Source organism: Neophocaena asiaeorientalis, unplaced genomic scaffold (genome assembly GCF_003031525.2).
Source record: "Neophocaena asiaeorientalis asiaeorientalis breed wild unplaced genomic scaffold, Neophocaena_asiaeorientalis_V1.1 scaffold388, whole genome shotgun sequence".
Lineage (NCBI taxonomy): Eukaryota > Metazoa > Chordata > Mammalia > Artiodactyla > Phocoenidae > Neophocaena > Neophocaena asiaeorientalis.
This window is the reverse complement of record NW_020172738.1, coordinates 4,778,071-4,797,458: the sequence shown is the minus strand read 5'-3', so window position 1 is coordinate 4,797,458 and position 19,388 is coordinate 4,778,071. Positions and strand designations below refer to the sequence as shown.

The window sequence follows — 19,388 nt, the reverse complement described above, 5'->3', positions numbered from 1 at the left end:
ACCACCCTTATGGACTGGGGGGGTGGGTCACAGCCCAATGAGAGCCGTGACGAGACTCATCTTAACACCAGCTGTCCCTGTGGGCACAGCCCTCCTGCACCCACCACTCCAGCCACCACTATCTCGGGGAGACCACGAGTGCCAGCACCCAGGGGGCGGGGGGACTCAACCCTCGGCTTAAAAATCAGTTCCTGCGGCTCACAAAGGCACTATTGAAAACTGACAGGTAGTGCCAAGGATAACTCCCTGAATAAAGTTCTGATGTTGCTTAAGGGTACAGATTTGCAACTAGTAGATAAATAAGTCCTAGTGAACATAGACAACAACGCTGTATCCTAATCATCAGATTCACTAAGGATTAGATCTTCATTATTCCCACCACAAAAAAGAAGTGATAGTTATGTGATACGAGGGAGGTGCCAACTGTCGATCCAATGGAATCATCTTATGATATATCGGATCAACACTTCTGTACACCTTAAACTTACATCATGTTATATGTCAAATGTATTTCAATTTTAAAAATTGGCGTAGGTTGAGGAGTTGATGCTGGCTAATGCCACACCATATAACCATCTAAACTCAGGAACCAACCATATCCTGATCAAATCATTCACACTGAGAAATAAAAATTGCACTTTATATCAGAGCTACCCTTAAGAATTATTTTTTTTAACTAATAATAAGTAGTCAGATAATAATAACTATAGCCAGAATGAGCTTCTTTGGCACCTCTCAGGATCATAGGTTTAACAGAATTAGTTGAGAATTAGCATGGTAGTTGAAAAAGAAAAAAAAAATCCCATAGATGACTGATCGTTTAAGATGTTGATGAATCCGTAAAACTAACCCCAAAGTTTTGCTCTTAAGCAATGAATCTGGGTGACTGCGTGCCAGCTACGTACCAAGGTCTTGATTGTGAGCTCTCTCCTGTCCTTCCAGGTATAACAGACTATACCCGGTCCAGAGCCTGGGCATGCCCGCGGGGCAGGTGGGTTCTCCATCTGTTTGACTGTGGAGAACCAGGAGGAAGCCACTGGGGTATACAGGGCCGAACCCTTCGGGCCCAGGATCCCCCACGGGCCCAGGAGGGCCTGGAGGAATAAAGAAACACAAATAAATAAAGGCCATTTAGCGAGTTCAGTTTAACAAGCATTCTTAGCACCACCCCGTCTGCTGCTGTGCTAAGTACTCAGGGAGCAGAGAGGAATGTCCCCCTCACACAACTGCCATGTACACCAACAACTCATCCAGCAAGGACCTGTTCCAAGCAACTTCTAGCTGCTTGTCTTACATTAGCATAAAAACAGATGAAAATCCCTGGCCTCCTAGAGCTTACGTTTTACTCAAAGAAGAGAAAAGACAATAAGCATAATCAAAAGGTAAATTGTGAAATACTTAATAAATGCTAAGTGCTGAGAAGAAAAGAGCTAGAATGACACACCCCATGTAGGATCTCCCAGACCCCTCCGACTAGACCGGGAACCTGCTCTCTGCAAAGGCGAATCTCAAAGTTAGTCTTTCTGACACCTCCCAGACCTGTCCCGTTGTTCTGCCATATCGTCAGTTCCATTCTAAGAAGGACAAGGGCTTGGAATCCACGTTTGGCTTTGTAGCTCTTCTTTTATAAGGGAGGGAGGCGGAAGGAGGGCCGAATTCTAGAACTCTTTAAGTGGCTGGTGGGAAATGAACGGTTGTACAGAATGTGGGCAGGAGCCTCTCCTTTGGCATCTCTAAAGGGCTGACCCACGGCAGAAGGCCCGTGGCTACTTCTAATTGCCAAAAGCAAAAGGTGAGGTTAGACTCTGAAATCAAACGGTGTTTTTAAACTGTGTTGTTTCTGGAAGACTGGCAGCTCTTCTCATCTATAAACCAGAAGTTACAAAGTGGTAGCTCGCGGACTGCATCATGCTCACGTGTTTTGTTTGACTTACCAAGATTTGATGAGTTAAGATTTCCGGCTAGAAAAGCAGAGTGTAGGGAACGTTGAGCCCGCATTTCTACAGGGCAACAATTTCTACAGAGCAGAAGCTGAGCTGCTGCTTTTGGACTGCAGCTTCCATTTTCCCGCAGTGCCCCGTCCTCAGTCCCTCTCCCACCCCTTCACCTGCTTCTCATTAGTAACCCGGTACTGCCAGACAGATACTCTCCAAGGATGAGAGGGTATCTGGGAGTCTTTGGGCCCTAACGTATTGCCTAGTGTGTTATAGTTCAAATTTATATTCTGTAGAGTCTTTTCTCATCCAAGGCCCACTCTCAAATATTTTTCTTAAGGAACAGCCTTGTATTCTATATAAGTTGATTGATGGCTGTATGCCAAGATGAATGAACTCAGAAAACCAGAGGCCAAGTGATTCAGTCAGTTGCAGAGGTGAGACCACCCCCGCTATCCCCAAGATCTTCAGCACGGCCTCTCAGCGGCAGTCACACAGCCCATGCCAGGCTCACCTGGGGAAATGGCAGAGCCTTTTAGGTTAATGTACAGTGTTTTGGGAAAATAATGGACACAGGGCCTTGACCTGTTTTTATGATGGTCGAGTATCAGTTAAAATGTGGAGGACACATCCTGTTCTGTTCTTGTTGCTTTGTCTCCCTAAAGCCTGGTGAGTGGATGTCTAAGGCACATGCTTAAGAGGCAGGGGATCTTGTAAACAGTCTTAGATCCACTGTGCCAGGGAAAAGAAGAGAAACAGAAACTCCTTACCTGGTACTCCTGGGCAGCCCGCTTCTCCCATGTCACCTTTGTGTCCCGGAGGCCCAGGGGACCCTGGAAGGCCATCCTCGCCTCTCCTGCCATCCAGCCCGGGCTCTCCTTTGCACCCTGCAGGGAAGTTCACAATGGTGGTGATGACAGCAACGTGACACCCACTAGGCTAGCATTTACTGCATGGATTCCTCGTGTCAGCCCTGGGCCTCCCATTTGGACCAACCTGCACTGGCTCATTTCATCCCTGCAGCTACCTGAAGTTGGGGTTATACTGTCTCCACTTGGCAGTGGGGGTAATTGAGGCTCTAAGAGATCAAGTAACTTGATCAATTAAGGCCAATGAATCATGAATGGGCAGAGTCAGGGTCTGAAGCCAGAGCAGCGAGGTGTTGAGTGAGACATTTTCACATTTTCTTCATAGTCTTGTATATTTGACCTGGTTGGGTTTTTTTGGTTTGTTTTTTGTTGTTGTTTTTAACATTGAACACATCTGGCTTTTGTAATTAAATATTTTCCTTAAGAATAATTTTTTGGAAGCCTGAATGGAGGAATGAATACAACTTAATAGCATTTAGTTGAGAGTCAGGTTAAATTTAAAGCAAGGGCAGCAATTTTTTTTTTTTTTGTGGTACGCGGGCCTCTCACTGTTGTGGCCTCTCCCGTTGCGGAGCACAGGCTCCAGACACGCAGGCTCAGCGGCCGTGGCTCACGGGCCCAGCCGCTCCGCGGCATGTGGGATCTTCCCGGACCGGGGCACGAACCCGCGTCCCCTGCATCGGCAGGCGGACTCTCAAGCACCGCGCCACCAGGGAAGCCCTGAGCAGCAATTTTTAACAACAGTTCCTTGTTGAGGGTTACAAGGTGCTACCCCTTTATGTAAATTATCCAGTTCAGCCTTCACAGGAGCCACGTGACGAGGTGCTCCCACATGCCAGGCTACCAGTGGGGAGACGCAGGCTAAGAAAGGCCATGGTGCTGACCACGTGTAGTGAGGAAACAGGCCTGGCAGGCCGAGGGCAGAGGCTGCGCCATCCATCTCCAGACCCTGCTTGGTGACCAGGGCTCAGGCGTGTTCCCTGGGGCCTCGGCGGCCGGCCGTCACACTGAGACTCGAGCGGTTCTTTAAGTGTTTGGCTCCTTTTGGCCCACGACATAAGTTCATTAGCCACGATCTCCTTTGGTCTGGGTAGCAGATTTGGTCCCTGCCTGAGGGGGACTTTGCAGCCCTTCCCCTAATTACCTGAATCACCTGAATCACTAGTCCCTCAAGGTTTCCTTCTCTACCTCTATTCTCTCTCCCTCTCTCCCTTTCTGGATCAGTCTTCTCTGTCCAATCCCTCTCTCTGCCACAAATTAGCCTAAAACCAACCATTAAGTCCAAGAGGGCTCACTTCAGTAGCTGCCCCTCTTTTCCACGCCGGGACGTGTTCTTCAAGGCAGCGGGGGCCACCTGAGGATGTGGCATAGGGCCCGCCGTACTCAGGGAACCAGACATCTCACTCGACTCCGCTCTCACACAGGCACCCTTAAAGCCATCTGAAGTGCACGCCCCGAAAACGTCACTGCCTTTACATTTTGTCCTAACATCGCCTGCCCAAGTGGCCCCCACAAACCTCCTCTTTTCATCCCACATCCAGCAGCCACCACCCCGCCTACACCCGACGCTGGTCACACTACGTTCAGCTTGGGCGTGGCTTTCGGGGTGCTGTGATGTCACTCTGTCTCCTCTTGGATCATAAACAAATTCTCTTGGAACGTCCCGCAGTGCCTGGACTACGTTCTTACATGGTCACCATTCAGTAAGTGAGAAAGGAAACCTCTCCTCCCCATGGAGGGGAGGGACACCCTCCCCTGTCTAACTGGGCAGAAGCCTCTTCCTGGATGGCGCTGCGGTACGCGAGTTGGTGCATCTCTTTCCACCAGCTTCGAAGAGAATATCCGTTATCTCGGAAGGAACCTGAGGCCGCACAGTGAGCTCAGAGCACTCTTTTCTCTCCCACCCAACGAGGTGATTCCAACACGTGGCTACTGTGTGATCCTGGAAAGGGCTGCCCAGGGCTAATGAGACAGTGAAGCAATGGGCGTATCACAGACAAGGCAGCAGACGTTCCTTCCCAAGTATGGACATGCGACGAGCTCACCGCCCCGTCTGGGAAAGAGTTCCCTGCTAGATGTTACAATAGAGGCTTTGCTCCCTTTAGGGGAAGACAAAGGGAAATTGTCAGCAGATGATGTTTCTGAGAGTCAGGAAGGAAGGCTTTTGTTAACTCGAGTTGTGTACCCAGAGCTTTCTACTTGGAACTTGTTTTACAGAACAGACCTACGTCTAAAAGCCCAGCAATGTTGGATGGAGTCCCTCCTCTGAGAGAGTCACGTGCTGACTAGAAGATAAACGCTCCCAACAGGATGTGGGGAAGTCCATTAGGCAGTGACGGTTCAAACCAGAATGGAAACCACTTTTGCGTTCATCACAGGAAGTCTCAGCCTTTGAGGGCCACCCAGGAAGGAAAAGTTGTAGATCAAAGAGATGTGTGGGGCTTCCCTGGTGGTGCAGTGGTTGAGAGTCCGCCTGCCGATGCAGGGGACACGGGTTCGTGCCCCAGTCCAGGAAGATCCCACATGCCGCAGAGCGGCTGGGCCCGTGAGCCACGGCCGCTGAGCCTGCGCGTCCGGAGCCTGTGCTCCACAACAGGAGAGGCCACAGCAGTGAGAGGCCCGCGTACCGCAAAAAAAAAAAAAAAAAAAAAAAAAGAGAGATGTGTGAGTAGAGAAGCATTAGACCTTCTGTGATCGAGAGCTCTTAACAGACTCAAGTTTTACTTAGTGTGGCCATTACCCACTCATACTGGACAGCAAAGAGTCAGAACTTCGTTTTTCTCTATGTAGGTTTCAGCAGCAGCCCTTGGATACAAAATCAGCTTAGCAATGAAAGAGGTTTTGAGGGAAAACAGGAAGAAAACCACAATGTCATTTTAAGCGAAGGTGGTACTTCGCAGGGGCAGCTGATCCTTCACAACCAACCTTGGGGTGGTCTTTACAGCCCCACACACCCTGCTGAAAGAATCGCCTTCAGAAAAGGACAGATGACGCAAGTCCATCACGGCTGGGCCACTTTAGACCCTCAGAATATACCTGTCACTTTTCAGTAACTGGATAGCACGGCCAATGCATCTAGGGTGGCCAGTGGGAGCAGACAGGGAGAGGGGACCAAGGAATACATTGCTGGCAAAGAGGGTTCTTTACAACAGGAGCTGGGTTGGGGGCTGTAACAGAGAAGAGGGGGCCCCATAGAAAGCAGTGGGTTGGGAGCAGGTACACAGCGGGGCCAAAAGGAGCTCCAGGGAAGCTGGACCACAGAGCAGTGCAGCCCACACTGTTAGACGGCTGGGGAAAGTGGGTGATGCTTCCCGGGAAGGACTGTGCACTTTTTTTTTTAACATAACAATCATATTCTGTGGCACAACGGTGGCCTCGAGTGTCCCCACTGCCAGCAGGCAGGGTCAGTGACATCAGTAAGGAGAGGGCATGGGAAGCCAGAGACGGCCGTTCTGTGGCCACCTGCGGCTGGATAAGCCCATCCGACCCCAAGTCAGGAGGAATTCGAGATGACAGGTGATCACACCTGGACCACAGAGACAGTCAGCCCTCTTTCAGAAGCTCACAATCTATGCAGAGAGAATCTTTTATGTGCCCAAGATAACTACTAAGTTAAAAGTGTGCAGAATTTGCCCATTTGATTTTTTTTCTTTGTCACTTTCTTCGGTTATTTTCCAAAGCCACCAAAGTGAACCCAACTACCTGTCTGGTCTCTAATGATATTGGGGTGAAGCAATGGGTCTCAGCCCTGGCTGCCTGCTACAGTCATCCGGGCAGCTTTCTCAAAACACTGATGCTCGGGCCCTGTCTCCCTCTGAGTTTTGCTGGTCTGGGATGAGCCCTGGACATCAGTGTTTTTTCAAGCCCCTCCAGGTGACTTTAACCTAGAGCTAGGACTGAGTCACTCAAGAAGGCATCACTCTTAGCTGACTACTTTGAGGACAGCATTCATATAATATAGTTAGGGTTTCTCAAACTTGAATGTATACACAAATATTCTGGGGATCTTGTTAAAATGCAGATTCCAATTAGGTGGGTCTGGAGGGTGGCCTCAGTTGCCACTGGTCCTCAGACCACACTGTGAGCAGCAAAGATGTAGCCGGTTCTCAGTTTCTGGATTATTAGGCCAACCTGCCCCAGCTGCGCTCCTGCCATCTCCCTGTTGGACAATTCTGGTTCCTCCAAGTCCAATCTCTCCTTACAAGCTCTGCTCAAAGGTCAGCTCTTGCTGGGGTCTTAAAAGTCCTACAATCCTCCAGGCTGGAATTACCTCTCCCCATCCCGTTTTCCTAATGCCTTTTGCTTGAAACTCCTTCAAAACACGAATTATAATTTCCCATTATTTAGAATTACTTATGATCTGCCAGCTATGTCTACCATGAGGCTGTGAGACCCATATCTCATTCACATCTGTATTGCCCACAACGCCTAGTACTGCATATAAAGAGTAGAGGGGGACTTCTCCGGTGGCGCAGTGGTTAAGAATCCGCCTGCCAGTGCAGGGGGACATGGTTTGAGCCCTGGCCTGGGAAGATCCCACATGCCGCGGAGCAACTAAGCCCGTGCGCCACAACTACTGAGCCTGCGCTCTAGAGTCCGCAAGCCACAAATACTGAGCCCACGTGCCACAACTACTGAAGCCCGCGCGACTAGAGCCTGTGCTCCACAACAAGAGGAGCCACCGCGATGTGAAGCCCACACACCACAATGAAGAGTAGCCCCCACGCTCTGCAACTAGAGAAAGACCGCGTGCAGCAATGAAGACCCAATGCAGCCAAAAATAAATAAATATTAAAAAAAAAAGAGTTGAGGGGTTCTGGAAGTATTCTCTGAAATGAATTTGCAGAAACCCATTACAGGCCACATCTTCTACTTGAAAGTTAATTTTTTAAAGGGGGGATGGGACCAGCCCATAATATTGCAGATATATACACAACAAGGCAGCTTGGTTTTAAAATAAGGTTGAGTGATGAGTTCATTGACTGACTAAGGGTTTATTCATGCAAAGAGTGCCAAAAAAAAAAAAGTAACTACTCTCAATTCCCAGCGCCCGTGGGCCGTTAAAGGAAGTTGCTCCCATCCACACTCAATTAACTGACCGCACAAACGCAGATGCAATGCAGCAAACACAAACAACAGAACCCCATATACTAACATAAACAAGGCTCCAGAGCTGTTCGGGATGCTACCCAAGAACTACGCAGACTCCAGCGGACCGGGACATCTCTTGAGTCCTTAGCTACTTGGGTTTGGGGAAACACAAGGAAAAACAGGTGGTGCAAAATTCGGTTTTACTTCCAATTTCTTTGGCCCTGAACCAAAAGGAGCCAGAGCCGCAGCTGGGCAGTGGGAAAGCCAGGAAGAGGAATGGTTTCATGCCTCTTAGGCGAATTTGCACATTTGTTTCTAGAATTTGGTATCTAGAACCACAGGCACTGCCACTGGTCTAAAAAGATAAGTTATCTCTAGATGACCAGCCAAACTCTCTAATCTCTGTAAATTACCCAATGAGATGGGGATATATGAAGAGAAAATAAACCATTGGGAGGGCACCTTTTAAAGGAATGGTTTGGTTTAAATACTTAAATAAGAATCCTGCCACCCTGACAATGACTGAGCAATGCTCAGATCCGTTAGATGAATGACGCGATCTTTGCCATAATTTATCGTGACCCTCCCCCTCTTCCCTTTTCCTCTTCCAAGTGATATACCTCCTTCTCCCTTCCTGTAGGCTGTTCTGCTCCACTGGGTCCCAATTCAATTGTTTTTAATTCAAGGTCAAATCAACACCTAATAATGACTACTCACAGAGCATCTACTCTGTGGTGCTAAGAGGTTTCAAAACCTCATGCCCGGGCTTCCCTGGTGGCTCGGTGGTTGAGAGTCCGCCTGCCGATGCAGGGGACGCGGGTTCGTGCCCCGGTCCGGGAAGATCCCGCATGCCGCGGAGTGGCTGGGCCCATGAGCCATGGCCGCTGAGCCTGCGCGTCCGGAGCCTGTGCTCCGCAACGGGAGAGGTCACATTAGTGAGAGGCCCGCGTACCGCAAAAAAAAAAAAAACAAAAAAAAAAACTCATGCCCAAAAGCTGCCCACAAGTAAAAGATTAAAGTAGGCGTTCCTCATCACAACAGAAGGGATGTGTCGATCCTGTTACTACATGATTAAACCTTTGGACAGATGCAGAGAAAATGTTTGAGGGGAAGGAGGTGTCCACTGCTTCATCCCCACTAGTTGTTGTGGCTCCGTACCAAAAAGCTACGTAGCAAACACCCAGATCTTCATTTCAGCGATCCATGCTGCCAGTAACAATCAGTGTGAGGCCCATACCTGGTCCTGGGGGGCCTCTCATTCCGGGGGGCCCCATGGTTCCTTCTGGTCCTCTTGGGCCTGGTACCCCAGGAAGCCCCGGGATTCGGGGGCAAGCATCCACGTCTGCAGGGGGCCCAGGTTCACCTGAAATTAGAATCACCACCTGTGTGAGGGATTCAAATGCTTAGGAACCAGGTCCTTCTGCCGTCTCGAGCTGGATGGGCTTCTGACACTACGCTGAAACGTTATCGAGCATCTTCAAGCATCCAGTGTCAGCTCTGTGAAGATGGGGCTTTGTCTTGTTCGCTGTGAAAACTTCTAGAATGCTTTCTGCTGACTGAATGCCTGAATGAGTGAGTGAATGGGATCTCAGAGAAAGCAAAAGAAGTATGAAATAGTGAAAATGGGCCGTGACAGCGATCGTGTGGTGACCTTCACAGGATTCGCAATCTTTGGGCCATTTCTTACCGGGAGCTGGCCACAGGTGGCATGGGGAGAGGTCCCGGTGTGTTCCTCATACCCAGCTTAACATCACCCTAATTCATCTGTCTACACTGCAGCCACCTGGGTTTCCAGAGCGTCTGCTACTCAAGGGGACAATTTCAGGACTGCTAGAGGCACTGAGGCAGTGACTTTCAACCTTGAGCGCACGTTGGAATTATCCAGGCGAGTTATAAAAATACTGATTTCTGGGTCCCACTCCAGAAATACTGGTTTCATTGGTATAGGATGTGGCCTGGGCAGTGCCCTCAAGCTTGATTTTACAATAATCCCATCTGCAGAGCTTTTCAAAGATACCGCTGCCAGCATCCCATCTAGATAATTAAAAAGGAATCTCTGGGGGTGGAACCCAGGCATTACTGATTTTTTAAACTCTCCAGACGATTCCAATATTAGCCAGGGCTAAGAAGCACCACCGGAACGCTGCAGTTCTGACGTCAGCACATCACAATCATCTGTCAGGCTTGTTAGAGCCCAGAGTTTCTGAGTCAGTAGGTCTGGAGGTGCGGGGCAACATTTTACATATCTAACATGTGCCCAGGTAAAGCTGACGGTGCTGACATGGGGAATCTCACTTAGAGAATCACTGCCCTAAAGGTTTAATATTTTTTTTCTTCTTGGGTACATTCACAGCTCTAAAAACTGCGTTTGGGTTTGTTTTTTTTTTTTGCTAAATCTTCATTCGGTCACCCTGCAAACATTCCACAAGGAAAAAGAAATAATAACACTAAGCCACAATGCTAACAGCTAACACTTACTGGATGCTTCATCACGCATCAGACCTCGTGCTAAGTGCTTTATGATTGAATGTTCCCACCCAGCCCGTGTGTGTGTGCTGCTGTCATTAGAAGGTTACAGGGAAGAAAAGTCAGGCTCAGGTAAATAAGCAACATACCTAAGGTCACGAAGCTACTACATGGCACAGTCCAGATAAAAATCCAAGACATCCTGGCTCCAAAACTGCCCTCTTCACCTGCACCCCATAATGCCTTCCCTGAGAACTCTGAACACCTACGTGGTGAATTCTAAGAAATGCAACATATTGTAAGACACATCACTGATTACTTATGGTTTTCTTAAAATTCATACAAATGTGCAAAATCATTTTAAGGACAGTGATAAAGCAGTGAGAAAATCCTAGAAAACCTGGCCACAGTGACAACGTAGTCTACACGGTACTTACTCTGCCTGTGGGAAAATGAACTAGAACCCTATAAGCTGTTTGGAATTTAAACTCCTCGAAAATATTGTGTGAAACCACAAGTGACACCAAGTTAGAGACCTTTTTACAGTACATACAGTTTAATGTAAAACTTGGCTTTTTCGCTCTGAGGGACTTGAGAGAGATGCATGTAGGTATTTCCTACTTTCCCTGGATAATCTGGTGCATTATGGTGGGAATCCACCAGTGAGGGTAGAGGGGAGGAAGCAGGTTAGTGGAGGATGGGCGGGCATTTGGCTGGCACTTCACATTTAGGATGTTGATGTTATATTCCAGTGAGTTTATATATACAGTCAGAGAGACACTAAAAGGACTGAAGTGAAACTCATTAAATATACAATAGTAATTTCAAAATATAAACATTTAAAATAGCAGGATTTCTTAAACTTCTGATTTTGCATTTCTTTACTTTTTGACAAACCAGAAGCTGAAAGAAAGGGGCCGAGGTATCTCTTGTAAGGGCCCTAAAAATAATAAACGGTGTCTGTATTCAGGGCAACGTTCCTTAGGGTTAATAACAGAGGCCTGGAAAGAACAAATGCACACTTTCACGATTTTTCTTTTCTTCTTTTGAGAAACTCTTTTTATTCTCTTTAAAAGTGCCAGACACAAAATCATATGTTGCTTTCGCGTTGTGGAGGATTGAGTGAACACTTAGTTGAAAAGAATAATGGCATTTTCATTTTAACACACAAAGAAACTTGCTCCTTGACAGTGGACTTTGGGTGTGATGGGAAAGGCTCGTCACAGCCCCTTACTGGGTAGTAAGGACCCAGCTTTTCATGTTGTTGATACTACTTATTTTAGGGACGTTCTCTGTATTTATATTGTAGAATTTAGAAAGGAAACCTGCGTTGGTATGTACTGTAGCCTTTCACAGAGAACGCACTCATACTCTGTGCCTGAACTGAAATTCTATAAGCTGAGTCTCCATGCCACCTTGACAACCTGTAAGGAGGCTCAGCATTGGGGCACTCTAATATGGGGTTACCATATCTGTAACGAGGAAGCAAAGGCATTAAAACCCAATATAATTACAGCACCCCATCTGAAAGATGCAACAAAGTTGCACTCACACATGCAGTGAAAAAGGCAAGTACGGAAATGACTGCAAATGAGATTTAGAGGAAATTATTCATCTTATAGCAATGCTTACCTCTGGAACCTGGAGAGATCCAAAGCCCAAACCATGAGGCCACACAACGATTTTCATACGGCAGAAAGAGATTATAAATGTGTGAATTAGGACAAAAGTGAAATGACAAGTAGAATGACAGCATCTTATTTACATAAAAAGTCCACATCAATGTTACTGACAAGAACATCTATGATTAACGGAGTTTTCATATCTAGAAAGTCCTGAAGGGAAACTCCCTTGCACAATATAAAATTCGAGTTGAGTTCTTACGGCAAATATGCCCCAGTTTAATGTATGCAGAAGTTCCGTCCATTCGAAGGCTTCTGAAAATTCCATATTAATTTGCCAAGTTTTATAGATTATGCACAGAAGGGAAATAAGAGATGAATCATGGTATAAGTTCTTTATCATGTAGTTCCGTGATCCATCATAAAGCAGAGCAGTGTACTTACTCTTTAGACTAGAGAGCTCATTTACGAGATCGCAAAATATTCTGAACTGACACCATACTGTCATAGTATTGATTTAGGATCTTCAAAGGCATTACTCCTGCCAATCTCAAATACACGTCTGTTTGCCCTTCCAACCCTTTCTTTGCTTATTTTGACTCTCTGATGAAAACCTGTTGTCTACAGAGCTTAAATCGAATAGCCTTTCATCTTCATAGCAACTAATGTACTTTACAGGAAAAGTTTAATAAAACATCTAGGAGAATCGATAGGAGGGAATTTGGGGGCAGGAACTGAATATACTGTCTTCACATACAATAATCAAATCAGTCTTTGCCTCCTGTGTGAGGGAACACAGATTTATGGGTATTTACCTTAGAAACAGTACACGGAAAATCAACTCCTAACTTTCAAACTTACTTGCTCTGATAATAAATAAGTTTAACAAACCTGAGACTTTGCAGTGCAGCCTGAGAGAAACATAATCTTCATCAGAAAAAGCTTAACATTAGAATTTGCTGGTAATTTCAGGATAATTACCTTCTGAAAGATGACCCTCATCGTAACTATTTCAACAAAACACTGTATGGAGGCTGCTGGGTGGAGATGACTAGGCATTAGAAGCTTACCTGGAGGACCCAAGGGCCCCTGTCTGCCTGGAGGTCCAGGTAAACCCTTCTCTCCAGGTGGCCCAGGAGTTCCAGGTGGCCCCTGCAGCCCCGGGAATCCCATTGGTCCTAAAACAGACACATGAAAAGGAGGGCACTAGAAGGAAGCAATATAAAGATAATGACAGCTCAATGGACTGAATTCAGAGGTTCGCTCCAGCAAAATGCAGGGCAAAGCCAGCCTTAGAGTGCAGAATAGACCCCAACTTTCTTCTGCGAGGTCGAGAAGAGCTGCCTCTGTCAGATAACTACCCATCAACCGGACTAAGGAATATTTTTCCATGACCAAGACAAAACTAAATTAGAATGAAAAGCCCAGTCATCTTGAACTTTCTCTGGAGACAGTCAAAGGACCGTGACGGAAAGGAAAAATAAGGAAAGATGCTCCACTGTCTGGAGACCACCGACCCTGAGTTCCCACCCCCTCTTCCTCACTCTCTCAGTTTCAGCCACACCAGCCACTCAGTACCTCGCACATACTGTTCCTTCCCCCTGTCCAGCAAGTGCTCCTCATTCTGTAGCGTGCAGACCATGCCAGGGAAACCCTCCCTGGAATCCCAACCCAAGTCCACTTGCTTTTTTTTTTTGCGGTACGCGGGCCTCCCGCTGTTGTGGCCTCTCCCGCTGCGGAGCACAGGCTCCGGACGCACAGGCTCAGCGGCCATGGCTCACGGGCCCAGCCGCTCCGCGGCATGTGGGATCTTCCCGGACCGGGGCACGAACCCGTGTCCCCTGCATCGGCAGGTGGACTCTCAACCACCGCGCCACCAGGGAAGCCCAACATTTGCTTCTCTGGTATCAAGCTTCCTTATTTATGACATAAGGGAGGTAAAATGCATAAGCTTTATTGGTCTCTTCTCAACAAAATGTCCTATGCACCTCATAATTCTCTAAAATTCTCGTAACCAAAAACTAAGGTCCCCAAACATTAGCAGTTAGGTAAAAATTAGTTAAAATAAATATTTTAGCCTTAAATAGTGGGAGACTATTTAGTAATGGAGACTCTTGTGATTATAAAAAGACAAAGTCAGCAGTCTAAAACTGAACTGTCCAATACAGAAGCCACTAACCACAGGCGGCTACTGAACACTTGAAACTGGCAAGTCCAAGCTGTGTTGTGCCATAAGTGTAAAATACACACCAGATTTCAGCAGCAGAAAGGAGTGTCCTATTTGGGACAAGAACCAGGCTTATACAGCCAGACCTAATTATCCCTTTGATAACTCATATCGATTTTATGTTAAAATAATATTTGAATATATTATGTTAAATAAAATAAAGTATGAAAATTTCTTTTGTTTCTTTTTACTTTGAAAATGTGGCTACTATATCTTTTAATTACATACGTAGCTTGCATTAAATTTCTATTGTTTAGTTCTTGTCTAGAAGATTATCAAGTATGTTATTAGGGGCTAAAGATGAACTTGTGTTTCTTCTTCTTACTTGTCCAACTATTACCCAAATTTTAGGACTCTGGGAAAGTCAGGACATTTTGGAAATGTAGTCACTATTTCCACAGGAAATGAGAAATACCTCATAGTGGTGCATACCCCAGACCCTTAAGGGCTAAATAATGAAAGTCATCCAGTACTACTTAAAGAACTACTTGCATTCATACCTTTCTGGCCATCTTTTCCATCACATCCTGGGAAGCCTTTGCGTCCTGGAGGGCCTGGTGGGCCTGGGGGACCTGGAGGCCCCGGCAGACCACAGTCACCTGGTTCACCTTTCAGAAGTTCAACCCTCCCAGGGGGCCCTGGAGGCCCGGGTAGTCCTGACCACAGAGAGTAGGCAAAAAGATTCTTTCAGTCAAATGTGCATGCTGGCTGCCTTCGAGCTTCTTAAGGAGAGGAATTTAATGGCTTACAAGCAAGGGATGCAAGGAATTGGAATAACTAAGTCAGTAGTATCAGAGGTGAAACAGTATGTCTAATACTGGAGGCCAAGTTGAGAAATGGTGTGAATAGTCTGTTAGTAACTGTTAAACAAAATGAGCTAAGCAAAGCCTTCCTTCTTTTCAGAGCCACTCCTTTTGGCAGTATCAGTTTATGATTTTGTTTTGCATTGCCATCCTGCTGCTTTCACACGATGGATGGATGGATGATGGATGGATGGATGGATGGGTAAATGGATAGATGGGTAGATGAATGTATGGGTAGATGGATGGGTGGACAGAGAGAGAGATAATAGGCTTTTAAGAAAATCTGGCTGATGAAAAAGGAATATCCGCTCAATTAAATTTAAAATCCTATTTGAAAACCAGAGTCTACACATGGGAATTGAGCCCAAATTCAATTCCTACTTAGCTTCTAAACTTCTCAGCACATTTTTATTTTTCTCAGTGTAAAAGAGAACTATATATTTTATCCTACCCTTACTAAAATGCTGAAGATTTTAAGGTTTCTGTCTCTCTGGAAGAGTTCTGTGAGCTAGTAGGAATGTGATCGCCTGCCAGTTGGCAAAAGATTGCACTGAGCCACAGTCTTTTTCCAACCCCCTGACCATCTCTGGTCCAGTCTTACTTTGTTAAATATTGACTGGCTAGAGTCTGTCCCAGTGAAGTGACACGAGGAACGACACGTAATGTCAGCAGTACACGAGGAGAGTGTTCCTGTGTGTGAGTCAGGCCTGGGTCCTGTCACCCTGGGCCAGAAGCAGTGCTCTCTGTGCGGACGCTGAGACCCACACGATGGCTTCCTGCTTGTCACTTCTGCACCCTCACGCTCAGCCTCGAGCCGACAACGGGAAAGGCTTGCTCTGAGTCAGAGGTGGTCCGATGGAGTTGAAACAGAAGTGTGAGGGGCCTAAGCACCGGTCCTGGGAGCCCGCCACTGCCCACACTCCCCCTGTTTCCATCTGCCACATCGATGGGGCTGCTACTCTCTGCTCCTCCATCCCTACAGAGCTGGCAGCATCTAAGGAAAGGGGCATCACCATCCTTTGCCATGATTCTTCTCATACCTCTTGGACCACTGGGACCAGGAGGTCCCTGATCTCCAGGCAGACCCGGGTCCGGAATGTCACCCTTAAGAGCTCTTCCTGGGGCACCTGCAGGACCAGGCGGTCCAGGTCTCCCTGAGAAGGGACATGTTCAGTTGTTAGTCTCATTACATTTGGAAGGCTTGGATTTAGTTACTGAGAGAAGGGAAAAGCATGCTTCTTCTTACCTGGGGGACCTGGGGGACCTTTGTCTCCGAAAAGTCCTGGAGGAGAAATTCCTGGGCTCCCGGGGTCTCCTGTCTCGCCTTTTGGCCCGGGCATTCCCACTGGACCAGGTGGGCCCATTTTATGGGAACCTAAACGAGGAAAACAGCATTAGCACTGCATCTTCTCCTGGTGTGTCCCTGCTGTGGGGCCTGGAAAGGAACTGCTTCCAAATAGTCATGTGACAGGGATGCTGCCGGTCCTGCTGAGGCTCAACATTGGCTGTAACGGTGACCCAGATGGCCGCACACCCTTCCTGGGTCGCCGTCTCCTGTCTTACGACCCGTCACACTTGTCCAGCATAGCTTTGATTTATTTTATGGTTATTTCCCAGATTTCAAAACACAACAGCTTACTGACAATACTGACCCTTCAACCTCTACAATGGAAAGAGTGAAACGAATGAGATCCGACGATAAGTGATTGTGAATAAACTGGCTTGAAATTTAAGGTGGAAACCGGCAAATAAACAGAAGGAATGTGCAGTTTCACGATGAAAAGGCAGAACTTCACTGGTTTCTTGGAGAGGGCACACGTTTTACCAGACTATTTGGAAGAGCCGCTAACTGAATCCTACGTGAGGTAAATTACTTCTTGACCTTCCAAACCGTATCAAGGTTTTGTCCCTCCTCAACAACAGATTCAAACCACGCAGCACAGCAATCCAATCCTTTTCCAACAGTCCCCCAAATCTGCATGTCTGATTCCAGCTACCTCGTCTGATTGCGAGCTCTTTTCCTGAGAAACTAATGCAACCAATGTGCATTCTATCCAAATAATGGAACAAGCTAAGATCTTGATGATTAGCCTATCTGTGGTATCAAAAATAACAGCAATTTGTTCAGGTAATTTGTTTTAGCAGCAGGCTATTGAAGGATGCTAGAAGTACTAATTAGACCCACGTGGTTGTACTTGGCACGACTATACATAAAACAAAACAATACCCCCAAATCCCGACTATTTATTGGTTCTTCGTAACATTTTGGAAGCTAGCTCCACCTAAGCGATTATTCAGAGTATTTTTAATAGACAGTCACAAGCAGTAACAACAAAAGGCACTGTTAACAACCATTCCTGCTTAAATTGGGTTTTCTCAAGTGTCTTTTTTATATGTCATCACCAGCACTAAAAACAGTTCCAACATTGTGATTCTGAGCTAAACCACTGTCCTAGTTTCGCATCCGAATTTTGTGAAGGGAGGAAATACCAGCAGACTCTCGTGGTCCCCTGCCTGCTGTTCAGCCTCCTGCAAAGGGTTTTCTCTTACCTGAAGTGCCTTTGCTGCCTTTCTGACCCTTTAAACCGTGCAAGCCGTTCAGGCCGGGCGACCCAGAGGGACCTGAAACACATCACAGGTCTGTGACACAAAGTACACAAGGTACATCCTCTGGCTGTACTTTGCAGGCACAGTCCAGGGGAGGGTTAGCTGACGGGGACCCACAGATTCTCCAGGCAGGAACCAGGAGACCTCACCTTCCGAACATCACTATCAAAGCAGAATCCATGCCAGTGGTCATCACTAGATACGTTCATTTGATGGATGTTTTCTGTTAAGACGGCTTAACACATACTTTTCTTTATATATATATATATATATATATATTCTTTTTTTACATTCTTTTCCATTCTGGTTTATCAGAGGATGTTGAATATAGTTCCCTGTGCTATACAGCAGGACCTTGTGGTTTATCCATTCTATATATAATAGCTTACATCTGCTCACCCCAAACTCCAAACTCCCACGCCATCCCTCAGCCGGGCATATATCCTATCACATAACTTGCTTTGGTTTTAACACAGTGCTGTTGGTTTATGACCGTATCATGAACCTCTCGCTCTTTCTTTCTCTCTCTTTCTAATCAGATAGACTCTAGAATTACTGAATCTTGGTATAGGAAATGATCTCCAATTTTACAACAATAGAATGATCCTAGGGCTTCCCTGGTGGCGCAGTGGTTGAGAGTCCGCCTGCCGATGCAGGGGACACGGGATCGTGCCCCGGTCCGGGAGGATCCCACGTGCCGTGGAGCGGCTGGGCCCGTGAGCCATGGCCGCTGAGCCTGCGCGTCCGGAGCCTGTGCTCCGCAACGGGAGAGGCCACGACAGTGAGAGGCCCGCGTACCGCAAAAAAAAAAAAAAAAAAGATCCTAGACAAGGAAAGGGATTAGCTGGGAGCAAACGCCCTCTTCCTTCCTCCCAGGCCCAGGATCTTCCCACACTTCACGGTCTGCAGATCCTAGTTTCTTCAGAATCTATCTGGATAAAGGTAGTAAGACAGTTAAGGACAGGTGGGGACGGTGGCACACTGGGGAAAACACACCCTACTGATTTTTTTGAGCACTGTGTTACTCAGAAAGAACAGGCCTGCAGGTCAGGTGTGGCTGCAGCTGTTCCTCTGCCACCCCTTCTTTCAAAGAGAACCACTCTGATGCCTCTTGGCAACTAGTAAATTTAGTTCACGATGATCATGAAAACTCCATTCTCTGTAATTACACAGGATCTCGCTGATGCCTGCATCTTCTTTCAGAACCTTCTGTCAGGTGTCAATAGAGTTCTCTAAGGAGCCGTCTACTAATCTGACTTTACATAAGTTGTCACTGAAAGCCGAACACCTATAAATCTATAGATTGATAAATATTTAGGTATTTGTATCTATATTTATATGATAATACATATAGCATATACATAATATGTTATATATATTTGCCATATATAAATATATAGATTTGTAGGAAGCAAGTAAAGGGAAGGGTGGGGGGGAAGAGGCAGATAACTAACAGACATAGAACATCTCCTAACTGCTGCGCTTCTGCCAAGTGCTGCACCCACGTCCCACTGATTGATGGGGGAGAAAGAATCTTCTCCTCAGCCCCTGGCCAAGCCTGGTAACCTTCCTATTTCATTAATGGATCTTCCAACCAGAAACTTTTCTTTCTCATCTGAGGCTAAAAGCCCCTCAGAACACAGCCAGCCATTCATTCAGTTAAGGGTCCCAGCCCTCGAATTTGTGATAATCACACCCTCAGCTTATGACGAACACAGAGAAGTGCCCCTCATCTACCCCCATGACACCTATGTAGAGTTCCCTCAATG

General features: G+C 46.7%; 1 protein-coding gene across 4 annotated transcripts in view; it reads right to left on the bottom strand.

Annotated features, from left to right (window-relative positions):
* The window catches only part of COL4A4 (collagen type IV alpha 4 chain), a 138,423-nt gene that overhangs the window by 7,957 nt on the left and 111,078 nt on the right, over window positions 1-19,388 (bottom strand). For all 4 annotated transcript variants that reach the window (XR_003002635.1, XM_024740605.1, XM_024740604.1 and 1 more), the window contains 9 exons: window positions 17,563-17,634; window positions 16,259-16,387; window positions 16,053-16,166; window positions 14,710-14,865; window positions 13,053-13,160; window positions 11,993-12,001; window positions 9,132-9,257; window positions 2,705-2,821; window positions 906-1,094 (listed from right to left, as the gene is read on the bottom strand). Coding sequence is in view for 3 of the 4 variants with exons in the window: in XM_024740605.1 (XP_024596373.1) it covers window positions 906-1,094; window positions 2,705-2,821; window positions 9,132-9,257; window positions 11,993-12,001; window positions 13,053-13,160; window positions 14,710-14,865; window positions 16,053-16,166; window positions 16,259-16,387; window positions 17,563-17,634 (1,020 nt within the window). In the remaining variant the exon portion in view is untranslated. The remainder of the gene's footprint in view (window positions 1-905; window positions 1,095-2,704; window positions 2,822-9,131; window positions 9,258-11,992; window positions 12,002-13,052; window positions 13,161-14,709; window positions 14,866-16,052; window positions 16,167-16,258; window positions 16,388-17,562; window positions 17,635-19,388) is intronic.